This window comes from Lemur catta, chromosome 14, assembly GCF_020740605.2.
Source record: "Lemur catta isolate mLemCat1 chromosome 14, mLemCat1.pri, whole genome shotgun sequence".
NCBI lineage: Eukaryota > Metazoa > Chordata > Mammalia > Primates > Lemuridae > Lemur > Lemur catta.
Window position 1 is genome coordinate 1,412,602 of NC_059141.1, and position 25,086 is coordinate 1,437,687.

The 25,086-nt window shown below is 54.4% G+C and overlaps 1 protein-coding gene across 1 annotated transcript in view; it reads left to right on the plus strand.

Annotated features, from left to right (window-relative positions):
* The window catches only part of TCERG1L (transcription elongation regulator 1 like), a 125,445-nt gene that overhangs the window by 54,095 nt on the left and 46,264 nt on the right, over nucleotides 1-25,086 (plus strand). The window contains exons 5-6 of the mRNA XM_045568372.1: nucleotides 15,103-15,129; nucleotides 19,966-19,994. Coding sequence (XP_045424328.1) covers nucleotides 15,103-15,129; nucleotides 19,966-19,994 — 56 coding nt within the window. The remainder of the gene's footprint in view (nucleotides 1-15,102; nucleotides 15,130-19,965; nucleotides 19,995-25,086) is intronic.

The window sequence follows — 25,086 nt, forward strand, 5'->3', positions numbered from 1 at the left end:
TGGGACAGATGGCGTCTGTGAGCACTTTTTCGGGACCCAGGAGACTGCGTGTGCCCTGTGGAGACAAGACCTGCTCTCGGCGGGGGTCGTGTGTCCTCCTGTTTCACCCCCAGTTCTGGGAGCAGAGAGCAGCTCACAGCCTGAGCTTCTGCTGACCTGAACCCTCACATGTGTGTCGTCTGAGGAGCTCAGCAAACACGGGACACAGGACTCCCAGCACCGCGATGCTCGGGGCTAACCCACAGCTGGGTGCTGACGTAAGTGCTCTGCGCAAATTCACTCATAGCTGGGGATGCCGAGGCACGGCCGGCCGGACAGTGGCCCCACCGAGCCCCGCCGAGCCGGAATCCGCACTGAGGCTGTGGGGCTCCTGGCCCCGAGGGCTTAGTTGCTCACCGATGTTTCTCTAAGAATTTGAAGAACAGAATCACGTTTAAATACCTTTGGGAGTTTACAAATATCTGGTCCCAATAAAGAATAATTTTGTAATATGAATATTACTCTGATTATATCCATTTTTATGTTTGAATTTCTGTAGACATTTCCAATAAGGGAGCCTGTATGTTTCCCGCCCTCCCCAGTTCACGGGTCGGTGTGGCCTGGACGTCCCTTCCTCCCTCCTGACCTGTGCCGCCTTCGCGACGCCGCAGACCGAGGGTTGGGAGCCGGCTTTCCCCCGGTCGCCAGGCTGGGCCTCTGGGGGCTGCAGCCAGGCTGGGCCCGTGGGACCGTACGTGCCCCTCACGGCTGCTGCAGGCTCCAGTCAAGGTGGATTAGCCAGTGGTTCTCTTGGCTGCCGGCCTCAAAGAGGTGGAAAGGGGCATTTTTAGGTTGATGAGTGATTAAAGGCTTCAGCTTCAATGTGCATCTGAAGGCCGGACACTGGGCTGTCCGAGGAGGCTTGTCTAGAGCCTTTCTATAAGACGAGCTCCAGGGCCAGCCCACACAGGTGCCCCTGCCACGCTTCCCACCACGTGCCATGCGAGGTCTGCTCCAATGGCCCTGTTTCAAACCGTCCTGACTGCTCGTGCCTCGGTTGCTTCTGTCTCTTGCTGCACAATGTGCTTTCGTTTGCATCTGAGGTTGCCCAGCATCCACAAGTTCCTTAGTGCTTTCTTAGCCTCTCAGAAGTAGAACTAACGGGGTGGTCTCAGGTGCAGTTACGGTCTCGGAGCTGCAGACTTGTGGGTGGGCAAACTGGAGGTGGCGGTTTCAGGACGAGAACCAAGACCCTCCCAGAGCCCCCTGTGTGTGTGTGTGAAATCTCCTGGAACCTTCCCTCTTTCACTTACTGCTCCACTTTGGAGGCTCCATGTCATTACAGACACCTTAGTTAAGGGCCAGTCATGTTGATCTCACATCAAGTCTAGAGCAGTGGAGTTTCCCATCATGCACTTGTGACACCCTTCACTTCAGGCCATGCGGGTGGACCCCAAAAGGGATGCCAGGGATGCTGCCTTCACGACCCTTGCATCACAGCCTTGCAGGGTCAGCCGCGTGTGGGCCCGGGGGCAGTGGGGGAGCTGCTGTCTCGCCCAGCATCTGAGCGGAGCTGAGAAGGGCTGGTGGGCAGAGACAGTGAACACGGGGGGCAGATGCAGCCCCGCGACCACCCTCCGTCGCAGGGACGGGTCCAACACCCGCCCCTGGGGATAAGACGGTCTCTCATCCATGGGAGATTGGGACCATGTGGTCACACTGCACCCTGGAGTCACAAATCGTGGTGCTTCGTGGCTTTGAGCCTTGCTAGACTGAGGATGAATCCGAGGATTAAGCTCAGCGGGGGGATTTTAGCAGTGGCACTACTGTAAGCTTTATCTAGAATAGAATTCTCCTCCCTAAGCCAGCTCATGATTCGGAATTGCTCCCTCAAAAAAATCCACATTTCCCGTGTGACATTTTTGAACAATCCCATGAGAGAATCATCCCAGGAGCCCAGTCACCACCTCCCGCCTTGGGCTGGGCGGGCTCTGAATACCCGTCTCGCTCTCCCTGTGGCCGCACAGGGAAGGTGCGGTCAGCTGCTGCTATGGCCCCTCTCCAGGTGGGGAAGTTAAGGCACAGAGAGGTTGTGCCTCTCTCCTGAAGCCACACAGCTGCAAGGGGCAGAGAGGCGTCTTCCCGTGCTGCCCAAGACGCAGCCCCACAGAGAGGATGGCTGTGCACACACGTGTTTGTGCGCCTGTCTGCATAAACCCTTAGAGTCCCTACGTTTTACCACGTCGTTGCTTCATAATCTGGGAAGGAAATAAGAAAAATATCTATGGATGGTCACGTGTCTTCTCAGCAGTGGCAGAGAGATGATTTTACAGAGGAACGGAGGTTGTGGAAATTTCTGTTTATCTGATTACGTGCACGTGTCGCGGTTCTCGCAGAGACAGGGCTGCGGCCGGCTGCTGTGCACACAGGGGGCAACGTGGCCGCCCGGCTCTCCGGTGCCACTCCTCCTGGAGGCACCTGTCCTCCGTGTGCAAGTTCCGTGTTGCATCCGTGTAGTCTGAAGCTCCGAGTGTTAGTGACGTGGCCTATGTGCCTGTGTTGGCTGAACCTTCAGGTGTCCTGTCTGGGCGGCGCACACCTGTGCGGGGTGTGGCTGGGGACAGCACTGTGTGCCAGGATGCTGCCGGTCATGGTGGTTCCTAGAGTAGAACAGGTTCCAGCACACCCAGTTCCTGCCACAGTGTGACCGTGACACCAGGAAGGGGGTCGTGGCAGGAAGCTCTGTGCCACACCCTGGGGCATCTGGCAGGGGACGCAGAGCTGGGGCTGGCCATGCGTCCAGGTGCCTTGCCTTACCCAGGGGTCAGCACGTGCCGTCCTGATTGGAGGCACCGAGTCCGCCTTGTGTTCCGTGACATTCCCCGTGGAGTCTGTCCGTTCCCACATCTCCCTGCGAGAGGGGCTTTGGAGCAAGGACCCCAGAGCTGACTCTGTCTCCGGCAGGGACCAAAGTGCGTGGCGGGGGGCGGGGGGGGGCCGGGTTCTCAGCTCCCGCAGTGGCATGTCAGGCACTGGAGGCTGCAGGCTGTGAGCTGTCACTGCCTGCCACACCCTGAGCGCTCAGGGAAAGCCGGACACCTCTAAGCATCGGTCTCTGCGTCCTGCAGGTGGCTCCACGCTTGCTGGGCTGTCCCCTCGGGCCCTGAGTGCACTCCTGGGCTGCTGGCCGCCAGCAGGGCCGTCCCTCCTGGTGACCCACAGGGGCTTCCCGCGAGGATTCCCGTCTGCTGACATCGGCCTACCCCAGGTGGACGGCTCAGTTGTCGCCCGAGGTGTCCTTGAAATCCCGGCTGTGCCTTTGATTCCAGCACACGGAGCTTCCAGCCCATTCTCCAGCCTGGGAACCCTGAGGGCTGCATGTCTGCGACGTCCCCTGCCGCCCCTTCGAGGACTCCCAGGGCTCTGTGGGCCCCACACAAGCCTCAGGGATGCGGCCAACCCCTTGGCGCTCAGTCATCAGCCGTGTCCCGGACTCTGCGCCCGTCCCAGGATCCCAGGGCTCTGGCCTCTCGCAGGGCCCCTTAGGAGGGACCAGCCCTTGGTAAGCTGAGCCTGCAAGACCAGGCGTCCTCGGTGAGCTGGCCTGGGGACAAGCTGCTCCCCAGCAGTGGCCCTTGGAGGGGTCGGAAGAATGTGCACAGGGAAGGCCGTGGAAGGTGGCTCCACCTCGGCGTCCCCAGGGCTCCACCGGGGCCGCTTGGGAGGTTTTTTCCTCTTCTTTTTTTAAATGAAAGTTCAGCCTATTAAAAAGTTTGCTAGCATGAGACAGAAGCTGGAACGAGGCAATTCCACAGAGAAATCACTGTGGGAATAATTCACATCTACTGTGGTTTCATGGAGGCTGCTGTTTCCAGAGTCTAACTTTTTCTCTCTTTTTCTCTCACTTTTTGATTTTATTGCTATTTTTTTTACATTAGGAGAAACTGAAAACCTATTTAGATTTCATAGCTTCACATTTCAGGAGTAAGTGACACAGTGACGGTCGGGAGGCCTCTAATTTGTGCCTCACAATGAGGCCGTGGCTCCGTTGTTAATTACGTGGCATCACAGGAAGGGGAGAGGCCGGGCAGAAGAATAAATCGCCAAGATTAACATTTTCTTTCCCTTTCTAAGGGAAGCACTTATCAGTCACAAACGGCCATAAAACCAAGTGTGCTGAAATTGGATTGCGAGAGAGGTGCCGTCTGAATTCATGAAACCGAGGACTTTCAGGGGTGGGACACATGCATTCAAACCATGGCGTGGCCTAATGTGCCATCAGTCCTGCCCTGTGGCCGGCGTGCTGTGGTGGAGACACTCCAGCCTTGCCGCCCCTTCCACGCTGTAGGGCTGCAGCTGGAAAGTGGCCCCGGAGGCAGCTGCCCGCGTCCCTCGTGGTCGAGTCTGAAGAGGTCCCCACGGCCCATCCCACCCAGTGACGTGTGTGAGAAGGGGTGGGAAGAGGAGCCGCCTTCCCACCTCCCGACCCTACAGGCCTGCGGGATTCCCAACACTGTGGGACCCTGGGGATGGCAGAGCCACAGGAAAGAGGGGACTGTGTCCCTGAATCCCTGCCGCTGACACCTCCTGGTCCTTATGGGAGTGGTGCATAGTCCCAAACTTGAGCAGCTTAGCATGGTTGCAGTGTTTTTGCAGCAGAAAGGAACAAGTCCTATACGTGCATGTCCTTGAAATACAAACATCTACATGTGCTTGGGGCCAGCTTGAATATTCTACCAGAAACCTTTGTCTTCTGACCAAAGAGCAGTCTTAGGGACGTCTTTGCCATCAGCTCATTAAACACGCCCTCCTTCATGGCAACGAGCTGGTGTAAGGCGGGGAGCCCGCGAGCATGGCTGCCGCGACACGTGGGAAGTCGTGATGGAGACGTCCCCACACAGCTGTGCTCGGCCACTGAGCGAAGGCGGCTGGGAGGGGTCCCTGGTGTCAGGCATCATCCGTAGGTGCGGCTACGGCCGCTGGGGGACTCCACCGGCGGCGTTCGGAGCTCTGTGAGGGCTGCTCTTCGTGCTTCTGGAATCTGTGCGTGGAATTCCTAGCGGTCGTGATAAGTCAAGCATGTCGGCATCGGCGTGGCCTTTGACCTCTTTCCCCATAGTCTGTGAACCAGAATCAGCCTCTTTACCCCAAACTTCCACTCGGGGTGGCGTTTAATTCGCATAGTCGTAAAGTGACGAAACTGAGCTGTGCCTGTAGACTGTAGAGTTAAGGATTAAAATCTTTATGGTTTTTCCAATCAAACTTTAGAACGTGAACATGGCCCGTTTTACAAATGGAAACAGTTTGGAAACATCTAGAATCAACCTCCTTCCAACCCTTTTCTTCTTCCATAGGAAACTTCCATTAAAAGTTTGCCGTGAGAATCAGAATGTTCCCTGCGTGTCTGTGCACACGTGTCTGCCAGGTGACGTTTGACCCAGCAGGCACCTTGGGGACCAGACTGTGGTGACCTAGAAACGACGTCCAGCCGGAGCTGCTCCCATGGCACCAGGGTGTGGGTCACGCGTTTCGTTTGTGTTGGGTGTCAGGCTGTTTCTCACGTGGGTCACCACAGACAGTGAATAGTGGGTGTTTTCTGCATGTGAAGAAGCCACTGCAGGCGGCAGCGTCATGTGCAGTTGGTACAAGGTAACTGGGCCCTGTGTTTCTGGAAAGAACGGGCTAATGCAAATGAGGACTCTCGATTTTCCTGCAGATTCGCCCCAGCAGCTCCAATCACGGCTCTTTCACACAGAAACCCGTGCGGGCTCTGACGTGGGCGCGGGAAGGCCCGTCTTACCGCGAAGGGAGCGCTGACGGTGGCCTGGTGGGGACTCAGAGAGCCGCAGGGAAGGTCTCCTGCGTCCCAGAGGCAGCTCCCGTGGCCGGGACCAGAACACTGGTGGAAAGTGGGCGGTGACGGCCACTGGGGCGAGGTCTCGGGTGGCAGTGAGGAGCGTGCTCACCTGGTGACGCCACCTGCTGGGTGGGCTCTGGGCTCACCGAGGCCACGTCACCGAGAAGTCAGCCTAGCCACGGTGTGCGCTGGGCACCAAAGCACATGCCTGTGGCTCGGCGACGGCCAGCCAGCCACCGACCTCTGCTGCCTCTGAGAACCGTGGGGGCTCCTTTCTCCTTTGCGTCGGCCACTCCTGTCCCCACTTGTGACAAAGGGGGCAGCCAGTCCTCGTCTGGCAGCGGAACCGGGGTGCCCTGAGCAAGGATGTGCAACCCCAGAGCTGTGACAACACAAGTTCTGGTCTTTATAAACTAGTCTGTGGCATTTTGTCATGGCAGCAGCACAGCATGGGTTGAGACACCTCTTGTCATAACTCACAGGTGGGGGCCAGAGGTTCTGTCTGGATGGGACTCGCAGGCCGGCACTGCAGGCACAGGGGGTACTCAGACGTCCTTCCCGTCACTGGGGGTGGAACCCTGAGGGGAAGATTCCTGTCTTGACAGCAGCGAGTCGCATTGTTCTCTCCTAGCGCAATGTCCTGCTAACCGGGCAGTTCTGGTGACACACACAACACCTGTGGCTGCAGCTTCCCATGGGAAGCCCACAAAATAGAATTTGCCAGAATTCCTGTGCCGTTGGGCAGAGGTCCATAGCAGTTCTACATCCGTGAGCATGTCTGCACGGGTGAAAACATCTTCAGGTGTAGCCACTGTTAAGAATAAAAGAAAAATAATTTTGGTCCAGGATGTTACAGGAAAATTTGAGTTAAATGTCTACTCTATAGGCAATGAGGTTACAGCTTTTTTTTTTTAATGAAAAGGTGTTTGACAAGGACGCAGCCCAAGAATGTTGGAGCATAAAGTAATTTAGAAATATGACAGGCAGTTGGCCTAGATATTACTCTACCTTTCTGGATTTTGTCATGTTTGCAGTATTTTAAATTGTGTGTGTGTGGAATGCACTGTGATTTCTCCTGCTGGTGTTTCGCGTTCTGCGCATGCTCGCCAGGGGGGCACTTGGTGGTCCAGACTGGGATGTGGTGAAATATTCCACAGCATGCACAGCAGCTGCCTCCTGGTGCTGGGTCATAGCCGCTTTCCTTCATTTTGCATTTTATTTCTTCACAAACTGTCTGCAGTTTGTATCAGAAAAACACAGGGAGAAGGAAAATCTTTGACTATTTAAGGAGTGTGCTCTGAGCCAGGTTCCGGCTGAAAGCTGCAAAGCTGGGACTCCTGTCCCTGGTGCTGGGACCACCCAGGAAGCACCTGGCACAGGAGGGGCAGGTGTTGGGGGTGGGGGAGGGGAGGGGAAGCTGGGCAGCCCCTCCCGGCCCTTCTGCTACCCTGGAGTCCTCCCCTCCTCCGCTGCCCACATCCCCGGCTCCTTCACCCTTGGTCTCATTTTAGAGATGGGCCGGGGCCCTCCCTAAGCACCCTGTTCTCTAGAAGGTTCTTCGTCTTCTCTTAGTAGAGCTGGGACCAACACCACAAATGCAATGCCAACTTATACCAAGAGGTGAATGGCTTCTAGTCCATGATAAGAGCAGAGGCAGTTGCTTTTTTTGTGCGTATGATGTTTATGGGTTCTAACAAGTTGCTTGGTGGTGGCATCCCAGCAATTCAAGCAAGGTAACAGGAGTCCATTCGGGCAGTGGAAAGACAGAGACTCTGGGCAGTGCCCCAGGTATGTCAAGGTGGCCTCTGTCCCTAGGGCTCCTCCTGCCCTGTCCTCTGAGCGTGCACCGGCGAATGCTCAGCTCCGATCAGAGCAGTTTGCACAACAGGGAGACTGCACATCTGCCGATCGCAGACTGAGTGTAGAGGAGATGCCTGCATGTGGCGGCTGTCCTCGGGGAATGCTCGGGCCTGTGGCGTGGAGTGGCGTGGCGTGGCACAGAGTGGCGTGGAGTGGCGTGGCATGGCATAGAGTGGCGTGGAGTGCCGTGGCACAGAGTGGCGGCCCGAGCCGGCATCCTCTGACGGGGCGTGCTGTGCTGTGCTCCTCTTGCTCTGGGGAGGCGCTGGCACGCTGCCTTCTCTGTAAACGTGCAGGGTCCTTGTGCAAATGCAGGTGTCTGTGCCTCTGGTTCAGGGAGGGACAATGTTCATGACACCCTTGGAGAAGCGGTGACTGGGGGTGTGTTCCGAGGGCGCCGAACCCGTAGAGATGTCCCATCTCCGTGGCAGAGGTCAGAGCCCCATCTGCGGGTAACACGTGTCTGATCGTCTACACATTGTAGCAAAGCAAAGATCCACTAATTTTTCTTTGTTTCTATTGGTCCCTGCAATGGCAGTGCCACGAGTGTTGGATGCTTACGGCATCCCGGGCGGCTGATGAAAACGGGCATCGGCCGGTGGTCAGCATCGCTGATGGGGCCAGTCTCCCTTCACTGCCTGATTTAACCTGCATCCAGAGTGCCAGCCCCGCTGCCAGGCCCTGGGGACAAGCTTCCGGCATCCACATCCCACGTGGCGTGGCTCTCCAAGGAGACACAGGCCGGCTGGCGCCCTGGGCGCGGTGTCTGTGCTCCCCCCATGGCGCGCAGGGGCAGGAGAGCAGCCTGCAGGCCGAGCGTGGATGCTGCCCCACAGTACTGGGAGGCTTTGAGAGGACAAGATGCGGGAGCTTGGCAGGCCATGGAAGGGGGTCCCCTAGAAGATAAAGGGGGTATTGGTATAAGGGTGGTGGATCATCCCAGGTGGAGGGAAGACCCCTGCCAAGTGAAGAGGCTCGGTGTGTGCCGGGACCACAGCCCCCAGCCTGCAGGGAGCACAGGACACCTGGGGCCAGCCAGGAGGCCCCCCCTTCTGTCTGGTCCCTGGGCCCCTCCCATGGAAAGTCAAGGGGAACATCTCCCTAGAAGTAAGCCGGCCTCCCTGCAGACTCTACCCACCTTGAGAAGCAGGGATCTCCTCTCCTCAATTTCAGTTTGGTGTCATAAGCTGAGTTCTGGTTCTGTGTGCAGTGCCCCGAGCCTCTCAGATGGGGGGATGGAAGAGCGAGGCCATTGTGTCCCTGTGTCTGTAGGGTCCGGGCTGAGACGTGCACAGGTACATATGGAGGACGCCACTCCACCTGCCAGGGAGGGCCGGGCAAAGGCTGTGCTCTGGGCTTCCTGGGAGTGCTTGCTCATATGTCCTCATGTGATGCTGCATTTGTCATCAAAACACGAGAAGTAAAGATACTCACCTGCTCCCCATTTCTCTTCTGTTCTTCAAGCCTGTAAGAGCAAGTTCCAAGCAGCTGGAACCTGACACGCAGCCAGGGCACCAACGGGTCTGGCCACGATCAGAGGCCTCCATGACTGTAGCAGGGAAAGCCCTGGTGGGCGGGGTTTAGTGACACGAGCACTTCAGCAGCCACACTGCGCCAGCAGCCGTCATTGCCCTTAGTTCTGACCACAGCATGTGTGTGTACACCTGCAGAAATAGGAGCTCGGTGTGTAAGTCGTGCGTGTATGTCCAGGCATGAGCACTGAATTTGTGATGGAGAAGGCGTTTCATGTCTTGCTCAGGTGGATTATTCAGGTGATGCTGTTGAGGAAACAGGGCAGCCACCTGGTGAAATATAAAGGTGTATCCACCCCACAATCCTCACCCAGGCATTGCCCCTCAGGAGCCAAGAACGGCATGCGAACATGGAACCACGAGACTCGCAGAGGAAATCTTGAGAGAATTATTACACAGTTTCGGAGTGAAGAAGCCTTTCTGAATATAGCACAAAATCCAGAAACTCTAAAAGAAAAGAGTGGAAAATTTGACCACCTAAAATGGAAATTCAGGACATGGCGACCGAGGTCACATATCGTGGCACAGGCAGCAGGAAGCAGCAGGTCATGATGCTTCCCTGAGGCCCATGGCCTGCAAACCTGCGTGAGGACAAACCCCAGGCCCAGAGGGTCTGGGCCTGGGGAGCAGAGTGCGGTTCCCAAAAGAGGACGTGGAGAGTCTCTCTTGCTGTAGAAAACTGCCCGAGGGCAAGGATGGCACCGTGGCCTCTCCCTGCAGCACCGAGCAAGCTCCCGGGGCGGAGAATTGCATCCACTTGTTCTCACCCCTTGTGCTCTCCCCAGGCCAAGAGCGATTCCCAGCACACAGTAGGTTCGCAGTAACTGTTGAGTGGATGGACCGTAAGCAAAGTGAATCTGTGTTAAGATAAGCGTGGCCACCTCTCAGACCGGTGTGGGTCGGAGCTCCGTGCCACGGTGTGGCCAGGTGCAGGAGGCTGGGCACCGGCCCTGGGTCGGAGGCACAGTCACTGATTGCATAGCGTGTGATTGGCCAATTGGGCAACATTATCAAAATCACGAATGTGTAGCCTGGAACCAGCCACTCCCTCTGGCGATTCCCCTTCACGTAAACGTCCAGGGGCACTAGGCGGTGTTACAGGGCCGCCCTGGCAACCAGATCTGCAAGTGCCGGGAAACCTACGCGTCCGTCACTCGGGGTGTGGTGAACACGCTGGTGCAGCCGCACGGTGGACACTAGAGCCGGCAAGGAGGATGCCACCTCATCCACCTGCGTCTCAAAGACGTTAGACGTTTTAAAGGTGCAAAGCTAGTGTGTGTTACAGTACGTTTGTGTACAGAGTGAAAGAGCAGAAGGGATATGTGCTCACGTGTGCCTGGGATGCATGAAATACCGCAGGAAACCCGCAGAGCGGTGACACGCATGGCCTGGTGAGGACGGTGTGGCTGGCCTGGGAGGGGACGGAGACGTTTCATGTTATGCTAGTTTGTGCCTTTTGAAATCTGCATCATGTGTATATACCGTCTAACAAAATTTAAATTGATTTTAATAGAAATATACAGAAATATGTAGATACGGTTTACACGTGCGAAACGTGTGTTGACTTTGGATAGTCAACACAGCTAAAGAATGTGTATGAAACATCCTTTGAGTTTCCTGTAATAATCGTCCTGAGTTGATGCTAGTTATGTGCCCATCACTGAACGTAGAAGTGAAATGTTGGAATATAGGACGTCAGCTTCACTTTGGGGGCTGCCAAAACGTAAAATTGTTTTTGTAAACATCTGCCTTTTAGTTCAGAAGCTCCTTTCTCTCGGACTGTGGTCTGTTTATTTCCAACGTGGATGAAGTAATTGTGTGGACAAGAGGGATTTTATCTCCCTGTAAAAACTCTGAGGCCATGTCCTAGGCGTCCTGCGCGACAGTGAGCTCACTCATTTCCACCGCGTTCTGTTGTGTTGGCGGCACATCGGTCCCCACTATTTCAACACGTAACCTTGCCATCAACGAAACTAATTGCATCAAAAACAGCCAGGGAGCTTCACAAGCATTCGAAACACATAAATAACACGACCAATTAGCCGCCGGGACAGCCGAGCCCTCCATCTTCTTGTCAAAAGCCCTGTGCTCTTGGCGCTAATTGCACCCAAGGCGGGGGCTGGAACCGTCCGTCCCTGCCTGGCCTTCGCTTGGGAAGTGCAGGGACACTGGGCAGGCTGTGGGGCATGCCTTCCGCCCATTCCAAACTGACCCCTCTATGTGGTGGGGGTGACAGGCTCGGGAGCAAAGGAACTGCCAGCCAGGCAGAGCGTGTGTGTGCCGGAGTGCTCACCTCCCAGAGGGCGGCCGCGTCCTCTCCCTTTCTGTTAACACGAAGTCCTCCCAAAGCAGCGCGCTCAGATCCTTCACTCGTGTCCAAGTTGGGTGGTTCATCTTGTTGAGCTGTGAGAGACCTTGTCAGATAGGCGAGTCCCATTCTGGAAGCTGTCTTTTCACCTTCTTCATAATGTCCTTTGATGCACAGATCTTTTTAATTTTGATGAAATGCAGTTTATTTTTTCCTTTGTTGATCATGCTTTTGGTATGATACCTAAGCATCCATTGTGAAATCCAAGGACGTTCTCTTGAAAATGTTTATCACACTCTCCTCTGTTTGGGGGCATTTACTAGATACTGTCTTTTAATCCTCTATTCATTTTTTTTCTATTTGAAATACATCTATTTGTCTTGATACATCTTGTTCTCTATATTTTATCTATACATGTATCTATATATTTATATATGTATCTGCATATATAAAAACAATCAGAGAATAAGAAAGAGCTTTGGGACATGTAACTATAATAGGATACTATATATGAGATATCTGTTTATGTATATATACACACACACACACATATAGAGAGTTTAAGTTTTCTAATAGTTATTTTTTGTTAGCATTTTGTTCTTGTCTCCTGGCTAAAATACCTTCTCAAGCCCCTCTGGGGACAGGACAAGGATCCCAGCTAGGAGCTCTTGCGTCCCGTCTCCCCGTGTTGCGTGAGGCCCGCTGTCCCCTGTCGCCTGATTCCCCCGGTTGCCCGGCTGTCCGAGGTTCACGCCGACGCTCGCTCCGGTGTCTGGCCATCTGGGCTGACCGCTCACACCTTGGAAGCAGCAAGGAGGAAGCAAGCTCTGGGCGGGACCTCTGTGTACTCGTGCGGAGCTGCTGGAGATGTAGCTGTTGATGAGGTTGGGGGCACTGGGGGCCAGCCCCTTGGTAGTGGGATCTTTAAGTGACTGGTGTGGGGCTTTGTTCCGGAACAGCAAACTGTCGTGCCAGCTGCCCCAGCTTGGGCCGGGCTCTACAGCCCATTTCCTGTTTACCTGCTGACCTGTCCCCTTCTGCCTGGTGGTGCTCGTGCAGGAAGGGCCGATTGACAAGCCCATTTGCGTCTGCAAGGGGTGGCTGTTTGCTCATTGTGTATACATCTAGCCAGCCAGCCGGCATGTATTAAACATCTATTTTGTATCCATCACACAGTTGATTTAAAGTAGATTTAAAGATTAAAAGACGTGACTTTTGTTTTCAGACAGCTCACAGATATGAAATGGGTCACTTGAATGTGATATGCTAGAACAGAAATAGGTCTAACATTTTTTGAAACCACAGAAGGACAATAAAGTCGTTACTTGATGCAGCAATCTCAGCGCCGCAGGCTTGCAGGGCGGGGGCATTTGGAATTCTCTGTTAAGAAGAGGGGAAGGGATTTGTCAGGCAGAGAGGGAGGCAATTGCCAAGAAACAGAAGCCTCCAGCCCGGAGCCACCGAGGCGGGGAGAGTGGCGGGTCCTGGGGACACGCCCCGCTCGGTCCCACCAGGTGCAACAAGGACAGGCCAGAGCCGGGAAGTGACCACCAAGGGAGGGAGTGGGATCCCGCGGCCGCAGTGCCCCGGCAAACGCAGGGCAGACGCAGGACGGGGGCACAGTCCTCCAGGAAGTAGGCAGACGCTGGGGCCGATGACTTCAGGGTCATCTGTAAAGAGACAAAGTGCAGAGCAAACACATCCCCGGTTGCTCCCCCCACTGTGGACGTCACGGACAGTGTCCCAGAGAGGGTGGCCCTGGGCTCAGTTTGAGGGGGGGACAGAATCAGTCAGGAAAAAGGCGGGCGGTGGGGGGGGGGCTGGCATTCCAGAAGGGGTGGATGCGTGGAATTGTCCCCTGTGTTGTTCTGGGGACGGAGTTCACGCAGTGGAGAATCTCTCCAAGATGAGGCACCAGTGAGGAGGGTTGGGGTGAAATTCTACGCTGCGGCAGGCGCCGAGTCGCCGAAGGACGAGCACGGGTCCAAGGTCAGATGTGCGGGTAGAAGAGCTGGTGGGCAGATGGGCCAGAGATTCCGATTCAGCTGACAAAAGAGCCGACCCCCTCGGTGAGCGGCCAGCAGAACTGGGACAGGGGAGATCCCAGGTAGGAGCCCTCACTGAGCATTTCGCAGATGTTGTGTAGTAAGTCTAGGATCGATTGCTCTAAAGTTTTCAATACCTTTAGAAGAAATAGTCATTAAAAATGCAGGTTCCTTAGAAAATGCCTACTGTGCTCTCAGCCAGAGGAAGCCCTGCCACGGGTAGCACCAAACAGAACATAGGTTAGGTCCCCTCCTCCCCATCGCTTGAGAAATGGGCCGCCCTGGTCGTGACAGTGCACTCTGTGCGTACTGGGGACGGCTGCTTTCCTGATGACCTTGGCGGAGGAACGGAGGAACGGTTCTCCCAAGCGATGGGTGGTTTGCTTTTCTGCCCGCCCAGATGGGATGGTGCCGCGTGACATCACAAATCAACGCCGCCAGCGCGGCGCTGTGTCACCGTTAGCACAGCCAGCAAGCCCAAGCCTGCGTTCGTTAAAGGTTATGTTTGCCTTAAACTAATTAAAGCCATTTGTATCAAATGACTGGGATAACTTCTCTTTTGAAAATAAAGAAAATAACTGAAAGAAGTTGGTTAGAAAAAAAAGTCTGAGTTAATTTTATCAACTGAGATGAGAACTGCACTATTAATTTTATTACTTCTAAATGTGAAAATAAATCAGTTAGGTGAGGACTGCATTTTCACACAAATTAGTCTGCAAAAAGTCAGAGCTGACTCAATATCTGCTCTTTGGAAACTAACAGGCCTACAAATGCCAAAGTAGCCTGAGTATAAATCAAAGGCTACAGCCAGATATGCAGGGGTCTATGCAGTGCTTGCAAAATCAGCTTTTGTTTCAGCCGCGTGGAGTTGCGAGAAGCCCAGGCACACTCCTGTGCACAGGGCATACACCCTTGCAGGTGTCTGTTCGCTTAAATCATGCCAGTGGGTTATATGAGGATGAATTTATCACAAATCATGATTTACATCTAAGAGAATGTTTTAAATTCACATTCGTTCCTTTAAATTACACGCTTGCTGAAACCCTTGTGGTGTTGGGGACCCACCTGGGAGCAGGGGACCCAAGGACCCTGAGTGAGCCCCGAGAACCTCGCAGTCTTTAATTTGATGTAACTTTAGTGTATTTTTTCCTCTCTTTTACTCACTGACGGCACAGATGCATTTTCATGAGAGGCAAGAGAGGGTTCTTCGGGCCTTTTGCCCACGCCCACGGGAGACGCGAGGCTGTAACAGGGGCTTGAATACTCGGTGTGAGAAAACAGACACACTCCGTGTGTGCACACAGCTGCACTGCTGTCCAGAGGGTTTTTGTTTCTGTGTCTGGATTTGCAGCGATGTCTCCGTGTGGGCCGTGCTGCTTTGGGAGGAGTGAGTGGTTTTCCCACTGTATTTGCAAAGAACATTTGTCACATGTTTCCCTTAAAATGTTCATGATAGAATAATCGCTACCAACATTTTTCAAAAGTCCTGGCTGGAGGAACAAGCTGCATTTTGCACAGGAGATACTTGGACCCAGAGAGGCCAAGTTTGCACAGGAGGCCAGTGGGGACACAGAAGAGCCCTCTCTGCTCCTGACCCGCGGGCCTGGCCCTCTCTGCGTCCCAGCCACGGGCAGCGCCTGGCCATGGGCACGGCCGGCCCAGGTGGGACCCACCCAAGGATCTCTGGAGTCCCATTCTGTGAGCACCCACCACGGGTGGACACTGTGCTGGGCTCCAGACACTTAGAGCTCCATCCACAGCCAGAGTCCCCCAGGCCGTTGTTCTTCCTCTTCTCTCAGTGGGAAAACTGAAGCTCAGAGGAGAGAAGTGACTGTCCCCACATGGCACGCCTAGAAGCTGCCAAGCTGGGGGTGATTCCCAGGCCTGCCTGAGGGCAAACTTTGGCCTTAGTGCTGATGTCTGGGTCCCTGGGGTTGACAGTGGTGCTGTGTCACCTCACCTGGCTCTGAACCCCCAGACAGGTGAAGGGAGAGAGGTGGTCCTAGGCTGAGCCTACCTACTGCTCTCTTCTGGCCAAGCCCCTCTGGGCTGTAGGCCTTGGCTCCCCTGTGAGGGGTCCTGGCCCGGCCATGGTTGTCCCTACTGTGTGGCACAGAGAGCAGCAGAGACCCCCAGACTCTGGAGCGGTGGGCTCAGGTCCTGTCGCTTGGGCTCCGGGCTTGCTCTTCGGGAGCCCTTGCCGGCTTCTCTGGTTACAACTGGGGATCTTCAGGGTCAGATGGGGAAGGGCACAGCCCCTGCCGCTGCCCCAGTGACAAGATTCCCTGCAAGGTGACAGACATCACTAATAACAGGACTCACTCAGGGAGCACAATCCCTGTGCTGGAAACGGTTCACAGATCTGCCTTTTATATTGCACTTGTCTTAATACTGAATCCTTTTATTTAACAAAAATGTTCCTATTTGATAAAATTTAATGAAGTAATTTAGAATGTGAATACGTTTAACCATGCGTTTCTCTTCCATATGTAACTGAAGGTTACAGGAAAAGGTATTGTGAAGAAGTTTTAAAATCTGAAGTTAATGCATGCTTATGCTAAGATAACTAAAGTGTTAAATATAGCATTTTAACTTTATGGCTGTGGTACTTAATGTTAACGTTGCCAAAGTGCACCTGAGAATAGTGCTGGCCCCCTCTTGAAATTCTCTTTCTTCTGCAAAGTAACAGTAGCTGTAATAACAGTAGCACAGTAAATAGAAACACACAATTAAATATATTCACATTCTAAATTACATCATCGCATTTTATCAAATAGGAACATTTTTGTTAAAAACAGAGTAGCCTTAGAAAGTCTTCAGTGTGAAAATACAACTTAGTCATTTTTATTTTGTCATATTTATAAACACTACATAACACACTATATATGATGTATCGTGTATAACACGGACATCACATCAGGAATTTGATGTCGGCATCGTCATGTCTTTAGCTTTCGGAGCTCCCTGCCCTGCCCAGAGCCGCTGCCCGTGGGCGTGGCCTGATCTGGCCGCCTCCTCTCTGGTCCTGTCTTCCGTCACCCACCCCCTGCCAGTCACAGCTGCCTCCGCCCTGGGACACGTCTGCGCCGTCCTTCCTCTCCGTGTCACACACCCTGCCCTGCCCCTCCTTCCCGTGCTCGGGTCCCAGTTCGATGTCACTGTCCCTGAGCCTCGCTCCGCCCGGGTCGTGTGCATGAGTCACCTTGGAGTTGGTGGCCACGACCTGCCCACCAGGCCGGGAAGACGGGGCCTTTCTTTCCCTCTGACCTCCCTCGGGCTTCGTGCCCGGCCTAGCGCAGGGGGCAGCTCAGCGCCTACTTTTAACCAAAAAACGAAGAAACCATCTTGAGGCGAACTGCCGTCACCAGGAGCAGAATCCGGAATTCCAGGACTTCGGACCTGCTGGTGCTCACTTCTCTGTGGGTCAGACCATGGCTGGGTAGTCAGGGTGCTGGGGCCGTGAGCCCACAGAGGGACCCCCCGCAGTCGGCTGTGTGACAGAACTGTCAACACGTGTGTAACTGCTCCTGTCATGGTGAAGTGCAGCCCGAGGCCTTGTCCCTCTGCTGTGGAATAGCAGTACTCCGTTGTCCTCGAAACCAAAGTCACAGGGACCAGAAGAAATTGCCAGAAGCCCCCAACCTCCAGCCCCGCGTGGTGGTCACGTTAGCAGGAAGGGCCTTGTCTGACCTTTCCGGGGTCACGGCTGGGCTGGCTCCGTCACCCGGCTGCTGTCCAGTTGGAGAGGGGCGTCCCTGGGGCGTCCCAGGGCGTCTCTGAGGGATGGCAGGGCTGTGCTCCTCAGACCCCCTCCGGTGGTGCACGGCGGGCTTCACGCCTCTGTTCAGGGTGTTCTCGGATTGAAAACACGAGTTTAAAAACCAGCTGGCATCTCATTGTGCTTTTGATTTGCATTTCCCTGATGATTAGAGATGTTGAACAGTTTTTCCTGTTTGTTGGCCATTAGACTGTCTTCTTTTGAAAAGTTTCTGTTCGTGTCTTTTGCCCACTTTTTAATGGGCTTGTTTGATTTTTTCTTGCTGATTTGCTTGAGCTCTGTATAGATTCCAGTTATCAGCCCTGCATTGGATGTTCAGCGTGCAAATATTTTCTCCCAGTCTGTAGGTTGTCTATTCACTTTAATGATTATTTCCTTGGCTGTGCGGAAGCTTTTTAATTTGATCAGGTCCCATTTATTTATTTTTGCTATTGCTGTGATTACCTTTGGAGTCATCTTCATAAATTCTTTGCCCAGACTGATGTCTATAAGGGTTTTTCCAACATTTTCTTCTGGAATTCTTATGGTTTCATGCCTTAGGTTTAAGTCTGTTATCCACTGTGAGCTGATTTTTGTGAGAGGTGAAAGGTGTGGGTCCTGTTTCAGTCTCCTACATGTGGCTATCCAGTTTTCCCAGCACCATTTATTGAACAAGGATTCTTTTCCCCAGTGTATGTTTTTGTCTGCTTTGTGAAAGATCATATGGCTGTCTGAGGATGGTTTTCTATCTGTGTTCTCAGTTCTGTTCCACTGTTCTGTGTCTCTGTTCTTGTGCCAGTTCCAAGCTGTTTTGGTTACTGTGGCCTTATAATATAGCTTGAAGTCTGGTAAATTGATGCCTCCCAATTTGATCTTTTTGCTTAAGGTTGCTTCGGCTATATGGGGTCTTCTCTGCTTTCATACAAAGCATAGAATTATTTTGTCTAGATCTGTGAAAAATGACGTTGATATTTTAATAGGGATTGCATTGAATCTGTGGATCACTTTGGGTAGTGTAGACATTTTAACAATGTTGATTCTGCCAATTCATGAGCATGGTATGTTTTCCGTCTGTTTAGTTGGTGTAGTTGCGGAGAGACAGGAACACTCATACACGGCTGGTGGGACTGCAAACTAGTGCAACCTCTGTGGAAAGCAATATGGAGATACCTCAAAGAGCTACAAGTAGAACTACCATTTGATCCAGCAATCCCATTACTGGGCATCTACCCAAATGAAAAAAAGACATTCTATAAAAAAGACATCTGCACTCAAATGTTTATAGCAGTACAATTCACAATTGCAAAGATGTGGATACAACCCAAGTGCCCATCGATACATGAGTAGATTAATAAAATATGGTATCTGTACACCATGGAGTTCTACTCAGCTATAAGGAACAATGGTGATCTAGCACCTCTTGTATTATCCTGGATAGAGCTGGAGCCTATTCTACTAAGTGAAGTATCATAAGAGTGGAAAATTAAGCACCACAGGTACTCACCACCAAGTTGGTATTAACTGATCAACACTTAAGTGCACATGCGCAAATAACACTCATCGGGTGAAGCAGGTGGGGGGAGGAGGGGACGGGTAAATTCACACCCAGCTGGCACAGTGCACACTATCTGGGGGATGGGCACACTTAGACTCAAACGGGACAAAAGCAATTTGTGTAACCAAAACATTTGAACCCCCTAACATTCTGAAATTTAAAAAATAATAATAAAAATAAAATGAATTCTTTCACCCCCACAAAAAAAAAAACTGAAATGGTGCAGATTTTAGTGTTTCTATATTTATAACTCAGACCAAGAAACCCGATGCTTCTGCCTTTCACGTGGCCTTGCCTCTCATGGTGACCGGGAGTGCAGCAGCCAGCTCACAGGTGTGGCCCGTGCCCAGGTGGCCGCGCGGGGACCCCAGCCAACCTGCTCTCCCTTCCTGGCTGTGGGCACAGGCCCCTCCACGTGCAGACGGGGGTGGGTGTGTCCACAGAAGGCCTGGGGCCCCAGGTGCGTGGCAGTGACCTGGTGCCAGAGTCTCCCTTGCTGTCTGGGGAGGAGCTGCCGGGCGGGGCTGACGGCACCAGGAGATGGCACCGGGTGACGGCAGCGCAGAGCATGTCCCCCAGGGAGGAAAACAGCACTAATGAGCACATCTCAGTTATTAAACTCAAGTCCGATGAAGTAGTGAGCATAGCTCTATCGGAATTGCTTTGTTTTCTCATTAAACAATTAATTTGTGGCTCTTTGGAGTGTACAGTGGAGTCCCATCTGTTGATTTTGTTATTAATATTTAACTGGATAGAAGAGAGAGCCGTCAAGTGTGCGAACACACGTCCAACCCCAGAGCAGTTACAAGGGGGCAGGTGCCTCAGGAGTGGGTCCCCAAGGGCCCAGGAGCTCCCCGGGGACGCGGTGGCCGTGGCACTATGAGTGCTTTCCAGGGCCCCAAGGTGTGACCAGGCGTATCGCAGGTGTGGGCTGAAGTCTCCACACCCGGTTTCCAAACTAAGGCCTGTGCTTCCGCCCAGGCTCTGTGGACAGGCAGACGGACGCACGCCTGAGAGCCGGGTCCTGCCCTGCGTGGTCGGGAGTCTCGCCTTCGAGGGGAAGCCCTGGGAGCCCAGCCACCGCTGCTCGGTGTTCGAGCTGTTTGGAGACCACTCGGGCTGCGAGTGCTCGTTATCCTGTGTCACGGCTGAGCTAGAGGACAGGGGCGTTCACACGCCAGCCTGTGCCGTCCTTCTCCAGAGCCACCTCAAGGGCCTCACATCGGCCGCTTTGTTTCCTCTATTAGCCCAGGGAAGTCCCCACTAAGCCCCCAGGAACGTCATTTGTGCCACTCTCTTGTTCACACACAATTCTGTTCAGAGTGAAACGGTCACCTCGCCACGCCGAGGCTCCAGCCGTGTCCAGGGTGGCTCCTGGAGGGAGCTCGGCTGCGGCCGAGTCCTCAGGGGCACGTGGACAGGTGGGTGAGGGCTCCGTGGCTCAGCGCCGCCACCAGGCTGCAGCCTTAGCCCCTCCCTGCGGCCCTCGCTGGTCAAAGCTCCGAGGAGCCCACGTGGAAGCCCGAGAAAGCCCAGGACAGAAGGGAGGGAGAGAGAATTGGAGGCTGCCCGGGATTCAGAGGCTGCTGAGATAAAACGGCACCTTCCAGGGTCTGTTCCTGGAGGGGAGACATGGGTGGTAATGACGTTAAACTGCAGCAGAGGTCCGAGGGGCTGGTGGCAGCCGTGTGCAGACCCAGCGTCACGCATGGTAAAGAGGGGACGAGGTTGGGGAGAAGCGGGAGTGTGGACCCAGAGCAGCCAGTGGCACGGAGCCCCAGGGGCAGTGCTGACTCGGAGAGATGGGCCGGGACCCCGCTCACCCTCCCACGCCGGCCTTGGCTGGTGTCTGCCGGAGCCCGCTGCCCTGTACTGGAGCCGGGAGCCCCGAGGTTATGTCGCTGGGGGGCTGGCGGGTGTGGGGCCCCAGTGCGCCGTCCTGTGACGCACTGTGGACCTGCTGACACCCACGGAGGAGCAGGAGGCAGAGTGGCTTTGGAGGCTTCCCCTCTGGGAAGGGAATGCCACTCGTCGGGCAGTCTGCGAGGTGCCCATGCTGTGAGAGCAGAGTGTGGCGTATGCTCCTACAATGCAGCCAGTTGTTTCTGAGGTCCCCTGTACAAAAAGTCGCAGTGCTGACATTTTGCTTGTCCATTTTTCCATACACACATCAGCTTTTCTTCCAGTCCTTTCTGGCGAGTGTGGGGCACAGAGTGACACAGCTGGGCAGCGTGTTTAGGGACAACTCGTTTATCCTACGTGGTGGCTACACGCCGTTGTCAGGCACAATTTGTATATTTTATCTCTGTGTGTACGTGTGTGTGTGTGCATGTGTCTCTGTGTGTACACACGTGTGTGCGCAGTGCTGCCTCTCGGATGGGCGCCTGAGCCCCTGGTGCCAGCTCCAATGCCAGGGTAACAGCAGCCGCGAGCCCGGCCCCGACTCTGGTGACGACCAGCTTGGAGGAGCAGCACCACCAGCGTCCTCCAGCACCGCGGGGCCTGGCAGAGCAGAGGCTGAAATTCCCAGACCACCCTGCAAGGTGGGCGTGGCTCAGGCAGCTCAGCCCGGTGCTGTGGATTTCCCCTTTGGAAACAGTTGGAGGGAAACGTTGAAATGATGGTTACAGTTTCACCTGGATCTCTCCCGCCTCCACCTCCTGCTTCGAGGGAACCTCCATCCCAGTCCACCCACGCTTCTGTCCCCTCCCCAGCCCCACCCCCATCTCCCCATCTCTTCTTTCCTGGTCCAAGCTCAGGGGCAAGGTCCTGCCTGGTCTCCTGTGTACCCACACCAGAGTGCTCAGATTTTTAATCTGTTTTCTTATAGAAATGGTCTGATTGAATGTGTCTCTTTTGCCTTGAACATCCCTACTTTGGGATAAAGATGAGAACTTTGAACATCATTTCTGAAGTCACGTGGGGCTCCACGGGCAGCTCAGTCCCTTGAACACGTGCTCATTGAGGTCAGAGAGGCGGATCCCAGAGCTGGCTCCGTGGACTGTCCTGGACACGCCCTGTGCCCAGGTGCCAGCTTCCTCTCCAAGCAGCAGGATGCAGCCTGCTCCTGGGTGGGCCACGCCCCTGGTGACGTGGGAGCTGCTCTTGGGAGGGACACGGTGTTGCAGCCGGCTCCCCTCACTGTCCTGCTAGCGCTGCGGGCCACACGGGGAGGCAGCTTCCTGCCGGGAGGGGCAGCTGTGCTGTGGTTGCCACTCCGTCCCCTCAGCCTTCGGACGCCCACTGTGCGCTGCAGCGGTGACCAAATCTCCAGCCTGACATCCTGCTCCTCAGAAGCCCACATTCCCCGGAGAAGCAGAGCACCCTGGGTTCTGGAACATTCTGGTGGAAATGGTCCCTCATCTCCCCGGGACAGTGATTCTCCCTAAATCAAACGTACAGCAGAAGATCTGAAACTCTGGCTGGGGATGGAGGGGGGTACGTTGCGGGGGGTGCTCCTGCTGCAGGGTGGAGTCCCCTGCGAGGGACATCGCTGCCTTCCAAGGGGAGTCACCCCTTAGCGCCAGGACCCCTTCCTGTGGAGGAAACCAAGCTCTTGTCCTCCTCTCTGAGTGTTTTACAGCCCTTTGTTCCTGCAGAAAGAACTGCGGGATGTTAAAAATGGGTAGAAAATTAATTCTCTCTGCAGCTTGTCAACTCTGAAATCACTACCTATGAAAAATTTAGGAGGACTCAGAAATGATTTGCTGTTTATAAGAAAATCATCTTCATTTATAGTGGAGTTCAAGGAGGTGCCCTGAGATCTGGGCTGCCAGCCGCGGCTGGGGGAGGGGGCGGGCGCCGCGGGCGCCTGGCTGGGGGGGGGGGGCTCCCCCACGGGGCAGCGGGTGGCATCTGTGCCCACCGGCCGCCCGAGCAGGGGGGCAGTGTCTCCCCCGAGACCTCACTGTGGCCTTGTCCTTCTTCCTTCCCCGCGAGGGCCCTGCGGAGAGGGGCCTGCTGTTTGCACTGGGGCTGTGTGTCTCCGCCGGACCCAGTGAGGGTGTGTCAGATGCCACCGTCCCCAGCGCTGTGTTCAGGCCGGGGCAGTTGTGCCCCCAGAATCTGGTTATTTGACCTGTGGTCTCACGTTCCTAGCTGTGTCAGCAGCTCTGTTGGTAACAGGCATCAAGAAGAGCTGAGTCCCCACCTGTGTGTCCCCTGGGGAGAGGAGGAGGTGGGGAGAACTCTGGCTGCACAGGGCCACTGTGACCACCGGCTCTTCCTGTAGTGGGGACAGCCCAGCCTGGGGGAGGCTTCCCCAGGAACGTGTCCCTCCACCTCCTCCTCCCCAGTCCGCTGCTGGCAGGACTGGAGGGCAGCTGCTCAGTGCCCCGTCTTACAGCCTCCGCCCCAGCAGGCTTTGTGTCGCCACCCTGAGGACGCAGTGGGAGTCTGCGCTGTGCCCAGGGTGTCTCTGGGGGGCACCGTGCAGAGAAAGGGATCGGGGGGCTTCTCTAGCCTGTCCCTCCCTACTCCACCCCTTCTCCCAGCCGCCGACTCACAGCCCAGCACCCTCCCAGTCCAGCGACCCGCGGGCCCCGGGTGCTCTCGGTTTTGTTTGTTTTTAATCCTGGAAATCTGCGTCTCTCCTCCCTCCATCCTGCTCCGGGGCCAGTGCTCGGGCAGCGCCAGGACTGGACTCACAAACTCGCCTAGGGACGGAGGTTTCCTTTCATGTTCCAGCTCTTACTGGGGAGGCGGACTCTGGAAATCAGTGTGCCCACCCAGCCTCATTAGAGCCGCACACAACGGGCCCTGAGTGGGCCGTTTTTATTATCTGAAGCATAAATTGCATTTCCCCTTATTTTATTATCAGGTTTTCAAAGGAGCTCAGTACTGCTTGAATTGACAAATAATTTCAGCCCTCCCTGCTGGTGTACTTTGTAACCTGGAAAACGACTCAGCTTCTCTGCTTTTCTCGTGTGTAAAATGAGGTCACTGTGCCTGCTTTGTCTGGGCAGCTTGGGAATGGCCTCAGAGCGGTGCTCACGGGGCGACAGTGTGCAGGACTAAGGTATCACCCGTTCTTCTCCTGGAGACAGTTCCACAAGTGGGCCAGACGTCAGCAGCTCTTGGAGGTAAAAACGTCCGTGCATGGAAACGGGGCCACTAGGTTGTGGCAAACACAGAAACTGGGGTCCAGGGGCTCCGGGATTACCCCTCAGCATTAACACGTCTGGCCGGGACCTGGCATTCTCCCCGGGACGGAGGCCGCTGGGCAGACAGGCATTTCCGAGCAATTCCATGTGTATTTGTCATCGTCACTCCCGGGACATTGTGTGCGGAGGCACTTAGAGGGTCTGCTGTGGATTCTCCTCGTGAGCCTTCCCGTAACAGCCAGAGGCCGACAGCAATGGGGGACTCGAGCCATCCCGCTGTCCCTCCGATCTCATGGGCACCTGAAGAAGCCACTGTCGGGATCGTCTGTGGATTGGGGTCCCCAGTCTAGGAGGAGAGTCTTTGCCTAATTCCGAAATCAGCAGAGGCCGGCTCCAGCAGACGTGCATCAGTGGTCACTGTTGGCTTTCCGGGTAGAGAAATGCATTCTCTCTTCTACCTGTTCCTTGAGGCTCATTCATTTCCCCGAGTGAGCCCCTCCCCTGATGGGAAGCCAGAGGTAGAAAGCTCTGAGAGTCCTGCGCGGGTGTAACTGCATCTTCTGTTTCTTTGACATTTACTCCAAATAGTTCCAGAGGTCCTATTGACTTTTAGAATCCCAGAATTGGAAAAAGCTCAAGGCATTAGTTCCTTTTTATTTTTTTATTTTTTGAGACAGTCTCGCTCTGTCACTCTGGCTGGAGCTTAGTGGCGTTGTCACAACTCACTGTAGCCTCATGCTCCTGGGCTCAAGTGATCCTCCTGCCTCAGCCTCCCGAGTAGCTGGGACTGCAGTTCCTTTTATGGATGAGGAAGCTGAGGTCACAGGAAGTCAGTGGTTTTTGAATTCAAATTAGCCTGAGTTTCAGAATCACCTTCTGAATTAGGAGAGGCTGATATATTTCTAATAGCTTTTTGAGAAGTTAGACAATTTCAACTTGTCTGCTAGTTCTTTATTTTAATACTTTTTAACAAGCGTATTTTTGAATGTTGAAAAAAAATCCCCTAGTGCTTTATTCTGTGTAAGCAGCATTTGCTGACGTTGGGAACCAAGACCGCCCGTCCGACTGGCCTTGCACACGTATGCGCTGCC